Source organism: Lygodium microphyllum, chromosome 9 (assembly GCF_053477565.2).
Source record: "Lygodium microphyllum isolate KBCC chromosome 9, Lygodium_microphyllum_v1.1.10, whole genome shotgun sequence".
Taxonomy (NCBI): domain Eukaryota; kingdom Viridiplantae; phylum Streptophyta; class Polypodiopsida; order Schizaeales; family Lygodiaceae; genus Lygodium; species Lygodium microphyllum.
In genome coordinates this window covers 139,104,458-139,124,203 of record NC_141143.1, presented here as the reverse complement: position 1 = coordinate 139,124,203, position 19,746 = coordinate 139,104,458, and the positions used below count along the sequence as shown (strand labels likewise).

At 42.6% G+C, this 19,746-nt stretch overlaps 1 protein-coding gene and 2 pseudogenes across 1 annotated transcript; all 3 read left to right on the top strand.

The window, feature by feature from the left end:
* Positions 1-258: 258 nt before the first annotated feature.
* LOC148031639 (fe(II)/2-oxoglutarate-dependent dioxygenase 4-like) lies at positions 259-2,316 on the top strand. The gene is made up of 4 exons (XM_087685227.1): positions 259-708; positions 895-1,142; positions 1,425-1,749; positions 1,904-2,316. Exons 1-4 carry the CDS (start codon positions 439-441, stop codon positions 2,162-2,164), a joined length of 1,104 nt encoding a protein of 367 aa, XP_087541353.1. The 5' UTR covers positions 259-438; the 3' UTR covers positions 2,165-2,316.
* Positions 2,317-9,344: 7,028 nt separating this feature from the next.
* LOC148031638 (WD repeat-containing protein ATCSA-1 pseudogene) lies at positions 9,345-10,164 on the top strand (annotated as a pseudogene).
* Positions 10,165-18,330: 8,166 nt separating this feature from the next.
* LOC148031637 (WD repeat-containing protein ATCSA-1 pseudogene) lies at positions 18,331-19,219 on the top strand (annotated as a pseudogene).
* The last annotated feature ends 527 nt before the right edge of the window (positions 19,220-19,746 follow it).

The window sequence follows — 19,746 nt, the reverse complement described above, 5'->3', positions numbered from 1 at the left end:
GAATGTAAAATACCTTAAACTTTTAAGTAATAAATTTGTAAATTTTAAATATTGATAAAAACCTACATTTACACATGTCTAAAGGTTTTTGTATTGCCTATAAAAAATGTTTTTCATGAACAGTGCACACGGATAGAGGTAGGAAGATAGCCGTAACCCACTCTTTGGTAGGTGGCTGTTGTCGGGGCCCTGCGCCAGGAACGACACGGTATTCTAATTTCTGTATCATTTCGTGGCAAGACCAAGGCTCTTGTTGATATTCATTTCATGGATCATTTCATGGAAAGACCAAGGCTCTTGTACTGTCGTTGATATTCATTTGGCTCTTGTTGGCGGGTCTCTCATCACAGTACGGAAGCGGATTGCGACACCTCCCATGCTTGAAGTAATTAGGAAAGTCTCAGGCACACACACACGCACACACAAACACAGAGAGAGATGGATGCCGCAGCTGTTTATGCTGATCTTCCCGTCGGGATCAAAGAAATCGTCGATGGTGGAATCCAGCAAGTGCCTCTTCCCTTCATCCGCCCGCCCCACGACAGGCCCCAGCTTAATCTCTCTCAGGTCCTCTCTTCTGATCACAATTGTAACGATGATAATGATAATATCCCCATCATCGACCTCGCCCACCTTCACTCTCCCCACCACAGACCCCTCCTCCTCCAATCCATCGCCTCCGCCTGCCAAGAATGGGGCTTCTTCCAGGTATAGGCCTTCATAATTTCTCAATATTATTCCTCTGCGGCCTTTACTCAGATTTCTCCCCGATTTATCACCGCAACAGATAGACCAGAACCATCCTGCATAGATGATCATGATCAGCCGCCTCTCTGCAAATTAAGACACTGACATGTATCTCTCGTGCCGCTCATTGATGTACCTTATTTGCAGGTTATCAACCATGGTGTCTCAGAAGATGTTATCCATGGCATGAAGAAGGCCTGCTATGAATTCTTCCAGCAGTCTGCAGCTGTCCGCAACGCGTATCGCAGCCAGGACAGCTTCTATGCCCCAGTGGCCTATACTACCAGCTTCAACCCCTCCGTTGAGAAAGCTAGAGACTGGAAAGATGGACTCTACGTCCGTGACCTCCCAGGAGTGACATGCAATGGCTTCGAGATAGCTCCAGAAATTTGCAGGTATCTAAAATACGTGCGCAGAACTCTTTCATGCACAAATTCCAGGTTTGATACCATCTTGACCTATCTCATTTCAATCCATGACACGACATGAATGACTGGAAAGTTCCAGCATTCCATCGATGGTTCTTGACGTACCTTATAATTTCGATCCATCCTATTCTTTGAGTACCACTTGCCCCTGCCGCATGTATCGAATTCACTTGATAGGTCAGATGGCGGCCGAGTTAACGTTGATTAAGCCTTGCTTGATGTAACTAAAACCTTGGTTTGCCACCACAGGCAAGCCTTCATTGATTATCGGACAGGCGTAGAGAGGCTTGCAAACCAGCTATACCGAGCCATCTTTGAGAGCTTGGGTCTCAGCACAGAGTATTTGAAGGCTTCTTTGCCAAGCATACCAAGGCTGATAATGGGGGTGAACTGCTATCCTCCATGTCCTGATCCCAGCCTCACATTCGGCCTATCTGGGCACTCTGATATCAGTTGCCTCACCGTTCTGCTGCAAGATGAGGTGCCAGGGCTACAGATAAGGAAAGGGGATGCTTGGATCGAAGTAAAGCCACTTCCCGATGCTTTTGTGATCAACGTGGCAGATCAAATCCAGGTATACTGCGAGAGCAATGACCACGTCTGTACAATTGCTTCTCTGACTGGATGAATGTCTGAATATAAGGTCCCAGATGTGGCCATGAGAACTTATGTGTAGCTCGAACAAGATTTACTGATTCACCACTGTCATGTGTGTGCTATTGATCCAGATTTTGAGCAATGGGAGGTACAAGAGCGTTGAGCACAGGGTGGTGACCAATTCAGAGAAGATGAGGATCTCAGTAGCCTGTTTCCTTGGACCCAAAGAAGACACCAAGATTGCCCCTTTGACTAATCTGGTAAGTGAGGATGAGCCACCCCTCTACAAGGAGGTGGTTTTTGGAGACTACGTGAAGAATTTTTATGGCAGAGAACTCCTTCCCAATAGAGCTTCCCTTGAGTTTGCTAAAGCCGCTTCAGCCACTTCATGAAGAGTATTTGATAAATGAAGAAATATATTATCTTACCATAATATAATCATGTAGATATTGTAGATGTTTGACACTCAAAAACACTTTTTATCTTTACTTTTGTAATCAGCGCAATGCAATTTAAGGACATAGCAAATATATTTCATGTACAATGTTGAGTTTGCTAAGACCAGTTTTAATCTACACATGGACTTAATATGAGTTAAATGTGATTTATAGACAAATTATTTTCCCAACACCCTTCACCATCCTTTGTAGCACTTGCACGAGTAAGTTTTTGTGACTTTTCCTGATCTACAAATAACCCCTTTATATGATACATTTTTTGTATGTGAAGAATGCATGAAATTGGTATTTGAAAGTCCCTTATGTTGAACCCATGTGATACATACATACATACATGATATATATATATATATTTAAGTGACCCCCCTCATCCCTCCCCTTCCCCCACCTTCAAGCCTTAGTGTAGTTACTTGTAAATTCTAGCCACACTTAGGACAGATGATGAGTGAATACTTGTAACACTTTATTCATAAGTATCTCATGGGGTAAAAGCTTGTCATTAGGGGCCAGAGTAGGTTTTATCTAATCTAAAAGAAAATCTCTTCAAGTGTGGTTACATTGCATAGGAAGTTTTGCCATGGTCTCAACCAAGTGTGTCATTGGTTTGAAGCCAAGTACTTGTGATACATGTCTTCTTTTAGACTACATAGCTTCACGAGTCTCATTTGAGGTCTAGATCTACAACGGAATTTTGGCTTTGGACCTTTTAGAGGACTAAACCATACTTGACAATGTTCTTTTTAGATTCACTTATACATTCTCCAACAATCTCTCTACTAAAAATTACGAGTTTTCTAGATTTTAACATTGAACCATTGTAGATAAACTTAGGATTACCTTCCAATAGCCCATCAACCGATTGGTTTTGAGTATACTCTCTCTTAATCGAATACCACCTTTAGTATATGTGATGCCAATTATAAATTACATTTATTATATTTCAAATTATATGGCACAAATCATAATTGTCCTAATGTTGCTCTTGAGCCAAGAAATTGATTGACATGCTTGCTCTCTTACCAATACATGAGACTGAAATTATTGCTTATGGAGCTAGTAATGATGCAGACTGGTTCAGGACAACACGTTGTTTTAGAACAGTTTTTATCGTACTTAATTTTCAGAATTAAGCTATCTATATGGGCAGCTGAGCAACTTGGTGAGGCGATAGAATAAAATGCCAATGGGACTTTTGCATATGGAATTGGACTTTGTAAAGAGATTGTCATTTATATGGCAATTAGGTATCCATTAAATCATGTGAGAACATTAATATTCAATTACTTAAGGTAGAGATGTGCATGTGTTGTGTCTAGTTTTCTATTTTGTTGCAAGTAGAAAATATCATATAGTTCACATTAATATGGTGAAACGTGCGTGATCAACCCATTGATTCCCTCTTGTAGACCTTTAGTAAGATGGGAATGGTTTGAGGAAGTCCATTGGATGGGCTTAGCCTTAGATCGCCTTCTTATGAGTAAAGATCCTTGTTATTGGGTGTTAATATATGTTATCTTCATTTCATGAGTTCTTCCTTAATCTATTAAAACATTACTCTAAAAGCTTGGGATGGTTGGCCAAGCATAGTTACAACATTGAGTGCCATATTAATCCATGGATTTTCAATCATGTCTCTAAACTTTCTATTCCATTTGTATCAAAACAATGCTATCTAAAACCAATCTAAAAGATGGATATAATGTTGAATGGGCATCACTTCAACAACAAGCAAAGAAATACAATTGATATCCATTGGGTTGAACCATAGAAATTTAGTAATAATAAGTTGGTAAGATCTCTCGGGGGTGATCAACCTATTATCCCCAACACAATAAGGATGGGACATGATGAGGTAATTTTCAATTTATTGTCGAAGATACTTGCTCAATATTTTAGATTTACACTAAGGCTGATAGCATGAACAACTTGTAAACCTTTTTCATTGAATTTAGAATCCATGAGAAACCATATTCTAGCGAGCCATGTTTTTCATATCCTGGTGAGGTGATTGATAGAAACTACATGAACCCAAAAACTTAAGCATTCAGAGCTAGAGGAAGATTGGGATTCAAATAAGATATAAGCATAGAAACTACCACATGCAAGTTATCTTTCCCAATTTATGAGCACTCATCGATTAGATTATAATAACAAGTCTTCTTCATCTTCTCTCCCTCTCTCCAATTTTCATGGCTTCCTTTCTTCCTTTTTTGTCTTTCTCTCTCTTCTTCTAGTATTTCTCTCTCCTCATCACTCTCTTTCTCTCTCTTCCGCTTCTCTTCTTCTCTCTCTTCTACAGTCTTCTCTCTCCCCAGTCCTCTCCTTGAGCCATAGGTTCTTGGTTGAGTTGGCTAACATTCTATTCAGTTATCATTTTTCAGTCACACAGATCTAAGAGCCACAGGTACACAGGTATAGACATGACATGGAGTAGCAGTGCAGTTATTAAGGATCACTACAAGATATAGGCCTTATACCGATGTTAAAAGCGACGAAAATCTAAATAACAAAATTTACCCTCGTCCTCACAAACAGCGTTGTTATTGGCAACGCCATAGAACATTCGGTATTAGCGTCATTATTAGCTTCGCTATTTGCATCGGTATCAGCGTAGCAGTCACTATTTGCGTCGATATCAGCTTGCGATATTGATATCGACGCAAATAGCGACGCTAATAACAACACGTGCAGGTAAATTTGAGATGCTAATAGAGATGGTAACAAGGGAAAAAAATTGTGGTAGCACTGTGTGCTTTATTTGGGCCATACAAAATAGTTTTTGCACTGTGTACAATGGTCGTGTAAACAAAAACAAAGTGTACTAAAATCATAACATTGATACATGAAATAAATACATGATCGCATAATGAAAGCGACTGGTACAATCATGACAAGATATCACTACTACATAGAAAATGTCTACACAGATCAGGCAACCAAAAAAGAAGGGTGTGTAAGCTCCAAGGATCCAAGGGCGAGCTACATATCCTCGCCATCCGAAAGCTCGTCCCGCCACAAAGGAGCATCGAACAGACTCTGCAAAAAAAGAAACAACTACACATCAGTCGATCATACAATAATGCATTCTAATTAAACATGGTAACTATGAACAAGAAAGATGAGTGACTTACAGGGCCGCCGCGTCTATACAATCGATTGATCAATGTAGTGAGACCGTGCTTCTTTGTATATCGAGTCTCAAGGCCAGTCGGATTGCGATTTGTAATGGAGTGCTGCAAAGAAAACAAAATACTAACTGTTAGAAATATGATTGTCAGTACAAAGGATATTGCAAAAAAATAAGCAAGCAAAACAAAATAAAAACTTACAAAGCCCTCCAGATATGTCCTGTGGCATGATGGACCACTTCGGCCTCTTGTCGTTTCCTCGCCGCCTAGCGCTGCTGACTCCAATGTCCTGGAGAATCTATAGCCTCCTCCCTCAATTGGCGCCAGTTGTCCACGTCTAGCCACTTGGGCTTTGCAGCCCCACTCTTGAGTGCCTTGCGTACGTTCGATCGTCTATGTGACATATATGCACGCATGTAGTTCATCATCCAGCCCGTAGAAAATCTATCTGTTGTGGCTGGAACCGGAAACTCCTCATGCAAGGATGCTACTATGTAGTCCTTGCTCCCCTCTGGTATGTTTTTCCAATGATCTAAGACGTTGTGCCGAAAAACTTATTGGCACAACTCTCTCATGCCAGCCATCACCCTCCTCCCCTCATCATTACTGATGATGGCTCCTAACCTATCATCGACAAGATAGGCATATCCCTTTGGGATATGCCTAAGATGGGTCCTCTCACACTTGCGTCCACGCTCCTGGACATATCTAGGAGACCCTTGTACATCCGTATACCGATCGGGGTATAATCTAGCGGAGTAGCACCCATAGGGGTGCCACCTGCAAATGGCTGAGCAAAAGCTGGAGTAACTGGAGTGGACGTCCCCACAGGTGTGACAAATCCTGGAGGTGACGCAACTCCAGCAGAACAACGAGACGGAGACACCGCGTCCGTGCCTCCATAGCATCCACTTAAGCCACACTCCCTGGAACCGCCATGAGAGTGAGGAGTCGCACCTGTATCCCTTGCCGACCACGAGCTCACTGCCTCCGTAATCTCTACAGCATCCCCCTGACTGTGAAGCACTCCCTCCCTTTGGCCCAAGTCTAGAGCATCGATCTCGTCTACTCAAAGCTAAAGCATCTGATCGCACCGAAGTAGATCTAGTAGAGCGGCCTGACGATGTCCGAGATAGCTTCTGGTCCGCCATGCCTCTAAATCGTGCCATCTGATCTGGAGACATGCACGTGAAGTTATCTTGCAACTCCTCATCTCTCATCCCTCGACTCATCTTGAAAAGGTCACCTACACAGACAAAAAATGATGTTAGCATAATCAATTTAAATCATACAAAGCACGGTAATATAAATCCTAAAAAAATTATCTCACTTAAAATGCATATCTTATGTACCTTTATAAGCGATTAGTCAACGAATTGAGTAAGTGGATGCTCCAAGTATGAAGTATCCTATGGTCCCATGTTAATCTCTTGATACAACTCCACATACACTTGAAGGTCGATAGATATGTCACCACAAAAGGATGAGTCCACCTCGTTCTCAAAGAATTCTTGGACTCCTATATTTCCATCATTGTTGGCCGATGCTGGCTCCTCTACATGCTCCAAGCTTTCGGTGGCCTCTACCCCTTGTAATATCGACCCCTCTATTTGCATATTGTCCTCATTTATACTCAGAACATCGCTTTGATCATATACTCTCGCACTTCGGGGAGTTGAAGGTATAACATACCACCATCAAGGTTATCGAGGGTTTGGATATAAGATTACCTGTTCACAAACATGTACAAGAGAGATTAAACTATTGTGATATGTACCATGTCGTAATACAATTAACAAACAAATGAGTTCATGCACCTGTTCACAATGGACTGACAACACAAAGGTGTCGCGCAAATCCGTCCATTTTTTTTCGAAATCTATTTTGAGAAATCCAGATAGACCTCGTCGAACTGTTGCTCCAGCTCCTTCAAGTACCACTTTGAACCACTATACATCGAATAGTATCATGGAGAAGCTACAGTAATCCACCGTAACAATACTTTGCAAGTTTTCAAAATACTCCATCTCATATATAACCGTGTTTGGATCCGTTGCTAGTCGTCGGCTCTCTTGCTCGAACCTTGCCATGATACCACAATCCATTGTGGAGCGCATTTTGTCAATACACTCCACGTGAAAATGCCGTCCGTGCGACCACGCTACACTATATATTTTGTACTTTACATTGAAACACTCAAATTAGTTGTCGCATATAGAATATAGATATGACAAATCCTAAACACGTCATCACCTTTGGACTACATCCCCTCGAGAATTCCCACTCCTCCATTGAGACCTCCGCTCCTTTGTGAGACACTACAGTCAAGCTCCATGCAACCACCGCGTTGACATGAACCACCACATCTCCTCCATGGCCTCGGGATATCGAATTAGTTGATGGCACATACTATGTTGAAATTCAGATTGCGCTTCCTCTCGATCTTGCCTAACGATCTGGTACTTGGCGAGCCACGTCTCCATAGAGGTATGGTACTACATACGAAAGCGATTCACCTTCTCCTCCATTGCAGCATCCATTCTTTTTTCTACCCCATTTCCAACCACCACATCTCTGATCAGTCTATCATCATCCTTCAGCGACCATAGCATTTTGTTGTCTGGATCCACCATTGGTAGCCATTGTGAAATATGCACTAGCGCCTCAAACACCAACCAACCTTCAGCCATGCTACCTTCTGGCCGATCTCATTGTTGCAAAAAGCCTTTTAGGGTTTTCATGAAGTGCTGCAAGAAGAACATCCATCGCGTATGGACAGGTCCAGCAATCTCCACTTCATCTACAAGATGCACAAGAAGGTGGATTTGTATCGTGAGCATACTGGTAGGCAAGTATTTCTCAAAGAGACAGACCGTCTCCACTGCTCCCCACCTCGCGGATTCAATAGAGGATGTCTTAATCTCCTTCTGTGAGATCCATTGCACCAAAGTCGACAATCTGTAAATGGCCCCTCGTATTTCTAGAGTAAGGCATCCTGCGATCGCGATCGGTAGTACAAACTGCCACAAATGAGAAAGAATTATGAACAATGGCTACACTCCAAATAGCAAAATGCGTACGCCAGTTACAATCCATTCGTAGTACAAACCTGACATATCTTATGTCAGTCATGGGATTTTAGCCCTGATAATTGGTCGTCTTTAGAAAATGCAAACTTGAGAGAACGCATAATACCCGTCGGAGTGCGGATAGACTTGACTACTTGCTTCACAATGCGCTCTTATTTAGTGGATAAAACCCAAGGAGCGTGAGGTAGCTGCACTCGACCATCAACACTCGACTACGGGGCCAAAGCGCCTCCATCTTGCCTACCTCCTTCAAATCCATTCGTCGCCCTATAATGTCTCTCTTTCTTATGATGTGGTCCCATAGCAAGCTGCCCACATTCTTGAAAATATGCATGGGATCCAACAAGTGGTTGATCTGTCCAATAGGGCAACTCGTAGAAAACTGAGAATCGTTGCATTCTATTTGGATGTGACTCCGTGTGGACCATTTTTAGCTCGTACCAGCTTGCGGCATTCATACGTGTTGGAGGTCGTCCAAGAAAACCTTCCATGAGTTTATGACCCTCTAGCAAGAAAGCGTCATGTCCTTGATATACCATCTTCTTCATGGTTCGTGACCTTCGGGAGTCTAACTATGGCCCGCACAATGGACATGCATGATAACGTTGTCGTATTGCTGCGCATTCGAGGTGTGAAAACCACCCGAAAGTTGTGTGTGCGATTTAATACTTTATGCATACTTAGTTGTTGTGATTACATTTATTCTCTGCATATGAGTATAGATGCTCACATGAAGGGCTTCACTTCAGATGCTTTTGTTAATAGCACACTTATTAGTATCTATGGTAAATGTGGCAGCATTTTAGAAGCAGAGAGCATGTTTGATGGGCTGTTTGATCAGGACATTGTCGTGGCATGGAATGTGATGATCTCATTACACTCTCAACTGGAGAATGGATGTGGAAGATGGTGATGGAAAGAGACATTGGAAGTATGGCTCCCTCATCATTTACAAGTCTTTTAGAGAAGAGAAGGGTTTCAAGCATAGAACTTGCACGCAACAAGGAGATTGTGAGTGCACACAAGAGAAGCATTAATAGTCTTCAGGTACCTGATTTCGGGAGCATTAGATGGATCTGTTGCTGCTTAGGACATTCAGCAGCCAAGCAGCTATGGATACAATTCATGTACACAAAAACATGAGGTGTTGTTTTCAGTTGATAAAAGGGCTAACCATGGGCACACATATTGTGTCTCATGTGTACACTGGTATCCCATTGATACAGGCATCTTCATCACTGGATCTTTCGATCATTTTGTGAATGTTTGGGACACGAACACAACACAGGTGGAACTTCAATTTAATATGTCCAAGAAAGTGTATGCCATTGGAATGTCTGGGCTTACAACTGCACACATGTTGATTGATGCTGGAACTGAGGATACAAGGGTGCGGCTTTGTGATATGGCAACAGGAGCATTCACTCATACACTCACTGGTCATCGAGATAGTGTGTGGGCTGTACAGTGGTCTAGGAGAAGTGAATGGGTTCTTGTTATGGGAGGTTGTGATGGAGCCATTCGATTTTGGGACATTCGAAGGTCAGGGCTGTTACAGATGGACGAACAGTTGAATAACAGGTTTTGGAGTCAAATCCGCTTCTTGAGGCTTTTGGCAATGCAAAAAAATAGTGCGAAACGACAATTCGAGGGGAGCCGTGCTTTAGGGGAAAGGAGCCGTGCTTTGGGGGGAAAAAAGGGCGCATGTTTGCTTTGATCGCCGAATCGTTGCCAGTTTCGATTTTTCGCGATTGCTGTCCTCCACCAAATCCATTCAGGATAGTTAAACCGGCGACCCAGCATTGATTCGGAACCAACAATCGCAATGAGGATTTTATGCTTTGTCTCTCGCACACACACATATGTTTATATATCAGAGTCGAGACTGCTCTGGAGGACACCGATACATTCTTCTTCAACCTGTACTCCTCTTCATAATCAAGGTCGACTGAAACCTTCAAAAAGATGCGAATAGGAACATCAAGATGAGGTCGCATTAAAGAGAACGGCATATCCTGACTGGAAAAGAAGGAAACAGGGCACCTTTATTCTCTTACAGAATAGGCATTTACTTCATTTCAGAGGAACTCTACGCAGATTTTTTATGGTCATCCGAGCATCCTTATGAACATTTGGGCACTGCTGTGTTCTTGGGCTTCAGTCTCAATTGAGCTTTGGAATTCCTATCTTCCATACAGGCCGTCACTTAGATCTTCTTTTGTGCCTGCAATAAGGCATCTGGGCACACCAGAAAAAAAAAACTCTGCTTATGGGAATTGTGAGCTTGGGGATGAAAGATCACCTGCATAATGTGCTTTACAATTTGCTCATACTACTCCTGGTGTTTTAGCAACTGTGGCAGGGATGCCTAAAGTTACGCATGTTGAAGAGAATTGCTGAATCATCAAGTGTCCAACGACAAGTCGTGGTTGAGTATATATTACATTCACAGGTTATGGATGTATGAAGGATTATTGACTGCAGTCTGCCACCAGGGAATAGTTACATTCTCACACTTAGACCTGCTTCAAGAAACCAATTATTTCTGAAAGCTGCTAGTTCTTGAGATGAGAACTTGTGCTTTTACAAGTCCTGCTTTTCAGTTTATAGAGGTGTAAATAATGGGTCCATCCTGAGGTTTCTCAGATGTAATAATCCTCTAATTTTCTGGTAAAAGGGATCGATCATGATGTTGGCCATTCAGATAGTTATGATGTGTATGAGTTATTTTTATATGTTTAACTGCTAAACCTACCATGGAATCCAACATGAAATAGAGGCAAACCTAGCCTTCAGCAGAGTCATGGAACCCAGCAATAAAGAAATACCATAGAGCATGTTAAACTCGTGCAGAGTTTAATAGCTTATGATCAGAAACTGGCCTTTGATTACTAGAACTAGTGATGCTTGGATTCAATAGCTCTTCAAGCTGTGAACAGCAATTTATTGAACAGATGCATGCTAAAACAACAATCTTTACATTCAATATGAAGAGTCTGGAGTTTAGTGTTGCATAACCTGATCTCACTTGTTTAATCTTCTGTCTTGGAATTTCTCAAGGACCTCTGTGGTTGCGACTTTGCTTTCGAAAACCCTTCGACATCTTTGGTGAACCTGACGTGAGAGCGTCGCAGAAATTTCAGGATGGGAGATACTTCAGCCTCTATTTCAGCTTCTTCTACAACTCCAGCTGCATCTACTTGAGCTCCATCAATGACTGCTGCGTCAAGTACTTCAACGGAGGATCTAAAACAGATTTTGCAGAATATGTCCATGTATATGCAGCTCCAAAATCAGCAAACACAATTGTATATGCAGCAGCAACAACAATTGCATCAACAACAGTTGTCTCAGCAAAGGCAACTCTATTCGGAGCAGGAGAATGCAAACAGTGCGACTAAGGCTATTGAAGCAGTTGAAAATGAGAAGAAGCTATTTGACGGGCGTAATGTTTCAGCATATTTGAAGACATATGAGATCAAGATGGGGTTTTTTGGAGTTCCTGCTGGACTTATGAGTAAGTACTTCCTTCGTCTTGTCACACCTGCTTTGAGGACAAAAGTGACTGATCTTTTTATTCAAAATACACATTGGCAAGATTTTAAGAAAGCCCTAAAAGAAGAATACTTCCTTGAGGACTTTGGTATGGCTACTTGGCGGTCATTCCGAGAGTGGGTCTACATGCCAAACAAAGGTCTTGCTGCTTCGGAATTGATTCGAGAATTCGAAGAGAGGTATAGTCAGCTTGATGCTATTGAACGAAGAGCATTGGATGTTGAAAAAGTTGAGCTTTTCTTGCAAGCTGCAGATCCTGCTCTTCAAGAAGAATTGGGTGAGCTTCTTGAAGATCGCACGAAGCCTATGGGTCTTAAAACTGATTGGCAGGATGCTCAGGATGCAGTCTCGACTTTGGCCAAGAGGAGGATATGGAAGACTCGCCTGCAGAATGGTTCCATGACACCTACACCATCATCTGCTCCTATGCCTACTTCTATCCCTGTTATTTCTTCTCCTCCTCAGCCAGTTTCTTGGCCTATGCCAGTGCCTACTGTTTCTACTCCACCTATTCCTCCTGTTCCACGACCGATGCCTACACCTTCTGCTCCAAAACCATCCGCTCCATCGGTGCCTACCTCTCTTGATGACATAATCAAAGGCATCACAGATTTGACACTGGAGTTAGTCAAAGTGGAGTTGGTGGGAAAGTTAAAGGAGCAGTTTGCTTCGACTGCGCCTACTGCTTCTTCTAGCGCTCCTACTGCACCTAGGAGTGCTCCTAGTGCACCTAGGAGAGATCGGAGATGCATTTGGTGTGATAGTACGGAGCATCAGCATTGCAGGGATTGTGACTCTTTTCAGGATGCAAGGAGGCAGAATTTGGTATACTGGGGGCAAGATGGTAAGATTTGGTTGACTGAGACAGAAGCTCCACTTGCTACCAACTTTGGTAAAGGTGGAATGAAAAAGTTAGTGGAGGATATGGCTGCGCGTACTTCTTTTTGTGACAACTAGAGGTGATGCTTCTGCATATGGAGTACAGATTGAGAAGGGATCAGAGACTCAGTCCGCACTATGGACTTATGCTATGGAGACTGCAAACAAGGGGAAAATTCAGCAAACTGTTTTGACTAGTGCAGGCTCTAGCATCAGATCAGAGACAGGTTGGGACTCGCCTGTTGACAGGTACTCTATTTATGCTTATTTGGCTAAATCTCATGGTGCAGATGTACTTGTTGACGAGAAGCGTAAGAGGGATGAAGAAAATCCAAGTGCAGCTAAGAAGACTAGAGGGGGTGAGTTTGTTACTCCACCTACTGCAGGACCGTCTTCAAGACCAGGGCTAGATCGACAGATGGAGGATGCTCAAAAGAGAGAAAAGAGGCAAGAGCCTAGAGAGAGAAAACAGCCAGGATTCAGATTGATGTCCGATATTGAGACATCTACAGACATGAAGAAAATCTTTGATGATAAGATACTTGGCAGTGAGGTGACTTTCACTATTTCTGAGATTTTGGGCATCTCAAAAAGAGAGTTTCAGGATCAGTTTCAGGAGGTCTTGAAGAGGAAAAGACATGCATTGGCTACCACTGATACACATGGAGTTTTGATTGGAGAGTTGGATGAGGATGATGATGAGGTTATGGTTGATAATGCTTCTGTTTTGCCGCAGGTAGAGAAGAGGGTTCAGCCTATGCATTATGCTGAAATTGATGAGCCTGTTTTGATACCGCGTAGTCACTTTTCGCGGAGCCATTGGGCTAGGGCAACTACAGAGACGATGGTAAATGTTGGAGAGAAACATGTGCCTTATGTTGCATTGGTTGATCATGGTTCAAAGATTAATCTCATAGTTTGTGGAGTTTATGAGAGTAACAGATGGCCTATGGATGCAGAGCATGGGTGGCGTATGAGAGCCGCCAATAACACTGCAGGTGATTTGTATGCTGCCTGTCCTAGTGTCAGGGTTTCTATTGGTGATGTAGAGGAGGATTTTCATTTCTTTGTGCAGGATTCATGCTCTTATCCTATAATTCTTGGACAGCCATTCATTACAGAGATGCACATGGAAACAAAGGTCATGGATGATGGATCTGCTTATGCACGGATTCGCAGTAAAGATGGTATGAGAGCAGTTCAGTTTATGACTGTATGTGTTAACCATGTTAGAAACAGAGATACTCTCAGAGATGCACCCTTGCCCACTGTGAGGGATTTGGGTTTTCATTAGGTACCGCCGTTTTGCGAGACGACGGTGGTACAGAGGAGAGGAGATTGGAGTTCTCGCCTCCTGGTAGCAGCAGTGTTTTCTCCTCCGGTTATGTTGGGATTTCAGCAAACAGTTCGATGAGCTATCAGAAGACTTCTAGGTTGCCTAGAGCTGCTAGGCAGTATATATGCAGGAAGGAGAAAAATTTGAAAAATGCAGGAATTTTGGAGGATGATGAGCACATAGATGGTATGTATGACAGTGTGATTTGTGCAGATACGATGACAGAGATGGGAGATATGCTGAAAACTGATATGCTGAATTGTCATGGTAATGTATTAGTGCAGTCCCTGGACATGTTTCATGAAATTGCAGATTTTATGTCACAGATTGAGTCAGAGGCTGAGGTAACTCAGCAAAGAGTGTTGAGTGCTGAAGAAATTCAGCAAATAGAGTTTCCAGCTGGTTATGATCAGCTTTCAGAGAGACAGAGGGCTGAAAATTTTCAGCCAACAGAGTTTACTGCTGAAATATTTCAGTATTCAGAGTTTGGGGCTGTTTCTATGCAGTCCATAGAGCAGAGGGCTGAGAATATTCAGCCATTGGAGTGCAGAATTGCTGATTTACAGCAAGGTTTATGTAATGCAGAAGAGCATAATGAAGCCAGGGTTGACACGAAATACAAAACTGTGGATAAGAAGCTGAAGCCGGTTGCTGTACCGCTTCCATCTGACAGTGATCAGCAAATAGAGAGGGCTGCTAAACAGTAAATTTTGAGGAATCCGGAGCATATTGGTCATAAATTTTCAGCAAGACTCTTGCTGAATTGAAAATTGGAAATGGTGATTTCTTGTTACCCATGGAGAAGCAATGCTTTCAGGAGATGCTTGAGCGTCATGGAAGGGGATTTGCTTTTTTCCCACATGAGATTGGTTGTGTGAATCCTGATATTGTTGCTCCTATGGTCATTTTTACTATTCCTCATATCCCATGGAATCTCCGACCTATTCCAGTGCCTAAAGCACACTTGCCAAAGCTGATTGATTTATTGAATGAGAAAATCTGGATGGGAATCCTTGAGCCTTCATCTGCACCATACTCAAACAGGTGGTTTACAGTTCCAAAGAAGAATGGTACTCTTCGATTTATTCAGGACATGCAGCCAGTGAACAGAGTTACTATCAGGAATGTTTGTATAGGTCCAGTTGTGGATGAGTTTGCAGAGGCATTTGCTGGACGTGCCATCTATTCTTTGGGTGATTTGTATTCAGGATATGATCAGTTTCAGCTAGCTTTGGAAAGCAGGGACATAACCACCATGAGAACTCCTATTGGGCTTGTCAGGATGTGTACCTTGCCTCAAGGTGCCACTAATTCTGTTGCGCATATGATGAATGCCATGCATAAGGTCCTTCGTGATTACATACCTCAACTTACTATGCCTTTCTTGGATGATGTGCCCATTAAGGGGTGTGCAGAAGAAGAGAAGAATGAGAGCCTAAATGAGCAAGGATGTAGATACTTTGTGGCTGATCATATTTCAGTATGTGAGAAGATTTTGGCCAGGCTAGAAGAAGTGAACTTGACACTTTCAGGGCAAAAATCTGTTTTTGGAGTGAATGAGGTTGTCATTGTTGGGCATATGTGTGGATATTATGGTAGGAAACCCTCACCTGATAAGGTGAATGCTATAGGCAAGATTGCAGAGTATTGTTCTACTACTTCAGAGGTACGGAGATTCATTGGTGCTTGTGTGTTTTATATGATTTGGATACCTCATTTTGCACACATAGCAGATTGTTTGTATCAGCTGCTTCGAAAGGGGCAGAAATTCTATTGGGATGAGAGCCACACTAAAGCCATGCGGAAATTGAAGAAGTTATTGCAGAATGCTCCTACTCTCAGGAAAGTGGATTATAATTGTGATAGGCCTATTGTATTGACAGTTGACACTAGTCCAATTGGCATAGGTTGGGCTGTGGGTCAAGATGATGCAGATGGAAATAGGTATGCTATTCGGTTTGGGGCGAAAGTCCTAAATGAGAGACAGAGGAGATATCCGCAAATCAAGAGGGAGTTATCGGGGATTGTCACGGCTCTCAAATGTGACAAGGAGTACTTTATTGGAGCTTCAGTTGTGGTAGAGACAGATTGCTTGCCATTGATTGGTATGATTACGAGTTGCTCTACTCCGGATATAGCCATGTTGAGATGGATTGCATACATCAAGTTATTAAATCCGGAATTTAGACACATAGCAGGGAAGGATAATCCAGTGGCAGATATGTTATCTAGAGCCAGATATGATGATGAGGAGACTCTACTTGCAGAAGAGGATGATGCAGAAATTTCAGCCACTATGGTTGATCATGTTTGTCATGTCTATGATATTGTGGCTTTCACAGAAGAACTCTATGTTGGAGATTGGTTGCAGATTGGCAGGTACCTTAGTACACTAAGCAAAAGAGATGAATGGACAGATGAAGAGTTCAAGAAGATCAGAAGGAAAGCTTATGGTTATTTTCTCAAGGACGGATTTCTTTGGAAGCATCCGAAGAAAAGAGGTGGATTACCTTTGCGGGTTGTCTGCGATAGAGAGACACAGTTACAGGTGATGAGGGAGTTTCATGAGAGTCATTGGGCTGGTCATAGAGGAGTATGGGCTACTTATGAGAAAATCAAGGAGAAATATTGGTGGAAAGGCATGCATAGAGATGTTTCTCACTTTGTTGAGACTTGCAGAGACTGCCAGATGTATTCAGTAGTGCGTCATCGAGATGAGCTTCATCCGACCTATCCGCTATGCATTCATTATAAGTGGGTAGTTGATTTGGTTACCATGCCTATGGGTCTATGGCAGATGAGATACATTGTTTTGGCTAGAGAGGATCTTACTAATCATGTTGAGGGCAGATCTTTGAGAACGAAGATCACTAGTGCAGTGTGTAAGTTCTTATTGGAGGAAATTTTCTGCACGTATGGTTGTGTGGGTAAGATCACTGCGGATCGTGGTGAGTTGGATGCAGATGAAGCGAGGGAGTTTTTCTCTCAGCTAGGAATCAAGTTGGCTCTAACCACAGCATACAATCCAGAGGGAAACGGAAAGAGTGAAAGAGGGCATCCGCCGATAGTGAAAGCATTAGCCAAAGCATGCAGAGGACGGATTGGAGAATGGCCAAGACTTCTACCATTTGCTTTATGGGCTGATCGTACGACTCATAGTGTTACCACAGGATATATGCCTGCAGAGTTGATGTATGGTTAGAAACCTATTATGCCGATTGAGACTTGTGCTTTGACTTGGTCAGTTTTACCTTAGCAGGAGGATTTGACGAGAGAAGAGCTCTTAGCTCTTCGGATTCGACAGTTAGAGAGGAGACCTGAGGATATTCAGCTAGCTATTGACAGGTTGAAGGTTGCTAGACTAAGGAATAAGGACAGGTTTGACAGTAGGCATCGCTTGCGACCAAGAGCAATAGAAGAGGGAGATTGGGTATTGGTGTTTGATAGCAGTCTTGAAAATCAGCATACTGCACTTCGGAAGATGGTGAAAAGATGGTTTGGGCCATACATAGTCAGACATGTCTTTGATAATGCAACATATGAGCTGACAGAATTGGATGGAACAGTGCTTAGAGTGCCTATTGCTGGAAAAAGAATCAAGATTTTCAAGAAAAGAGATGATGAGGATTATGCATTGGAAGAATTTTCAAGAGAAGAGCAACGACAAGAAACTCCAATGGAAGAGACAGATGATATGACAGATAATCTTGTTGATCTACCGAAAATGCATAATGAAGAGATTGATCTGTTTGTGGATCTTGATGATAATGATCATGGGTAGTTGGCTCATCCGGAGGATGCGCAGGATTAGAGGGGGGTGGATGTCGTATTGCTACGCATTCGAGGTGTGAAAACCACCCGAAAGTTGTGTGTGCGATTTAATACTTTATGCATACTTAGTTGTTGTGATTACATTTATTCTCTGCATATGAGTATAGATGCTCACATGAAGGGCTTCACTTCAGATGCTTTTGTTAATAGCACACTTATTAGTATCTATGGTAAATGTGGCAGCATTTTAGAAGCAGAGAGCATGTTTGATGGGCTGTTTGATCAGGACATTGTCGTGGCATGGAATGTGATGATCTCATTACACTCTCAACTGGAGAATGGATGTGGAAGATGGTGATGGAAAGAGACATTGGAAGTATGGCTCCCTCATCATTTACAAGTCTTTTAGAGAAGAGAAGGGTTTCAAGCATAGAACTTGCACGCAACAAGGAGATTGTGAGTGCACACAAGAGAAGCATTAATAGTCTTCAGGTACCTGATTTCGGGAGCATTAGATGGATCTGTTGCTGCTTATGACAATCAACAGCCAAGCAGCTATGGATACAATTCATGTACACAAAAACATGAGGCGTTGTTTTCAGTTGATAAAAGGGCTAAACATGGGCACACATATTGTGTCTCATGTGTACACTGGTATCCCATTGATACAGGCATCTTCATCACTGGATCTTTCGATCATTTTGTGAATGTTTGGGACACGAACACAACACAGGTGGAACTTCAATTTAATATGTCCAAGAAAGTGTATGCCATTGGAATGTCTGGGCTTGCAACTGCACACATGTTGATTGATGCTGGAATTGAGGATACAAGGGTGCGGCTTTGTGATATGGCAACAGGAGCATTCACTCATACACTCACTGGTCATCGAGATAGTGTGTGGGCTGTATAGTGGTCTAGGAGAAGTGAATGGGTTCTTGTTACGGGAGGTTGTGATGGAGCCATTCGATTTTGGGACATTCGAAGGTTAGGGCTGTTACAGATGGACGAACAGTTGAACAACAGGTTTTGGAGTCAAATCCGCTTCTTGAGGCTTTTGGCAATGCAAAAAAATAGTGCGAAACGACAATTCGAGGGGAGCCGTGCTTTGGGGGGAAAAAAAGGGCGCATGTTTGCTTTGATCGCCGAATCGTTGCCAGTTTCGATTTTTCGCGATTGCTGTCCTCCACCAAATCCATTCAGGATAGTTAAACCGGCGACCCAGCATTGATTCGGAACCAACAATCGCAATGAGGATTTTATGCTTTGTCTCTCGCACACACACATATGTTTATATATCAGAGTCGAGACTGCTCTGGAGGACACCGATACATTCTTCTTCAACCTGTACTCCTCTTCATAATCAAGGTCGACTGAAACCTTCAAAAAGATGCGAATAGGAACATCAAGATGAGGTCGCATTAAAGAGAACGGCATATCCTGACTGGAAAAGAAGGAAACAGGGCACCTTTATTCTCTTACAGAATAGGCATTTACTTCATTTCGGAGGAACTCTACGCAGATTTTTTATGGTCATCCGAGCATCCTTATGAACATTTGGGCACTACTGTGTTCGTGGGCTTCAGTCTCAATTGAGCTTTGGAATTCCTATCTTCCATATAGGCCGTCACTTAGATCTTCTTTTGTGCCTGCAATAAGGCATCTGGGCACACCAGAAAAAAAAAACTCTGCTTATGGGAATTGTGAGCTTGGGGATGAAAGATCACCTGCATAATGTGCTTTACAATTTGCTCATAC

What these genes read in the sequence shown, in the direction of transcription:
- LOC148031639 (XM_087685227.1), top strand. Translation starts at nt 439, where the DNA reads ATGGATGCCGCAGCTGTTTATGCTGATCTTCCCGTCGGGATCAAAGAA. An exon ending in AAGAATGGGGCTTCTTCCAG is followed by an intron (nt 709 to 894) that starts GTATAGGCCTTC and finishes CCTTATTTGCAG; the next exon opens with GTTATCAACCATGGTGTCTC. An exon ending in ATAGCTCCAGAAATTTGCAG is followed by an intron (nt 1,143 to 1,424) that starts GTATCTAAAATA and finishes TTGCCACCACAG; the next exon opens with GCAAGCCTTCATTGATTATC.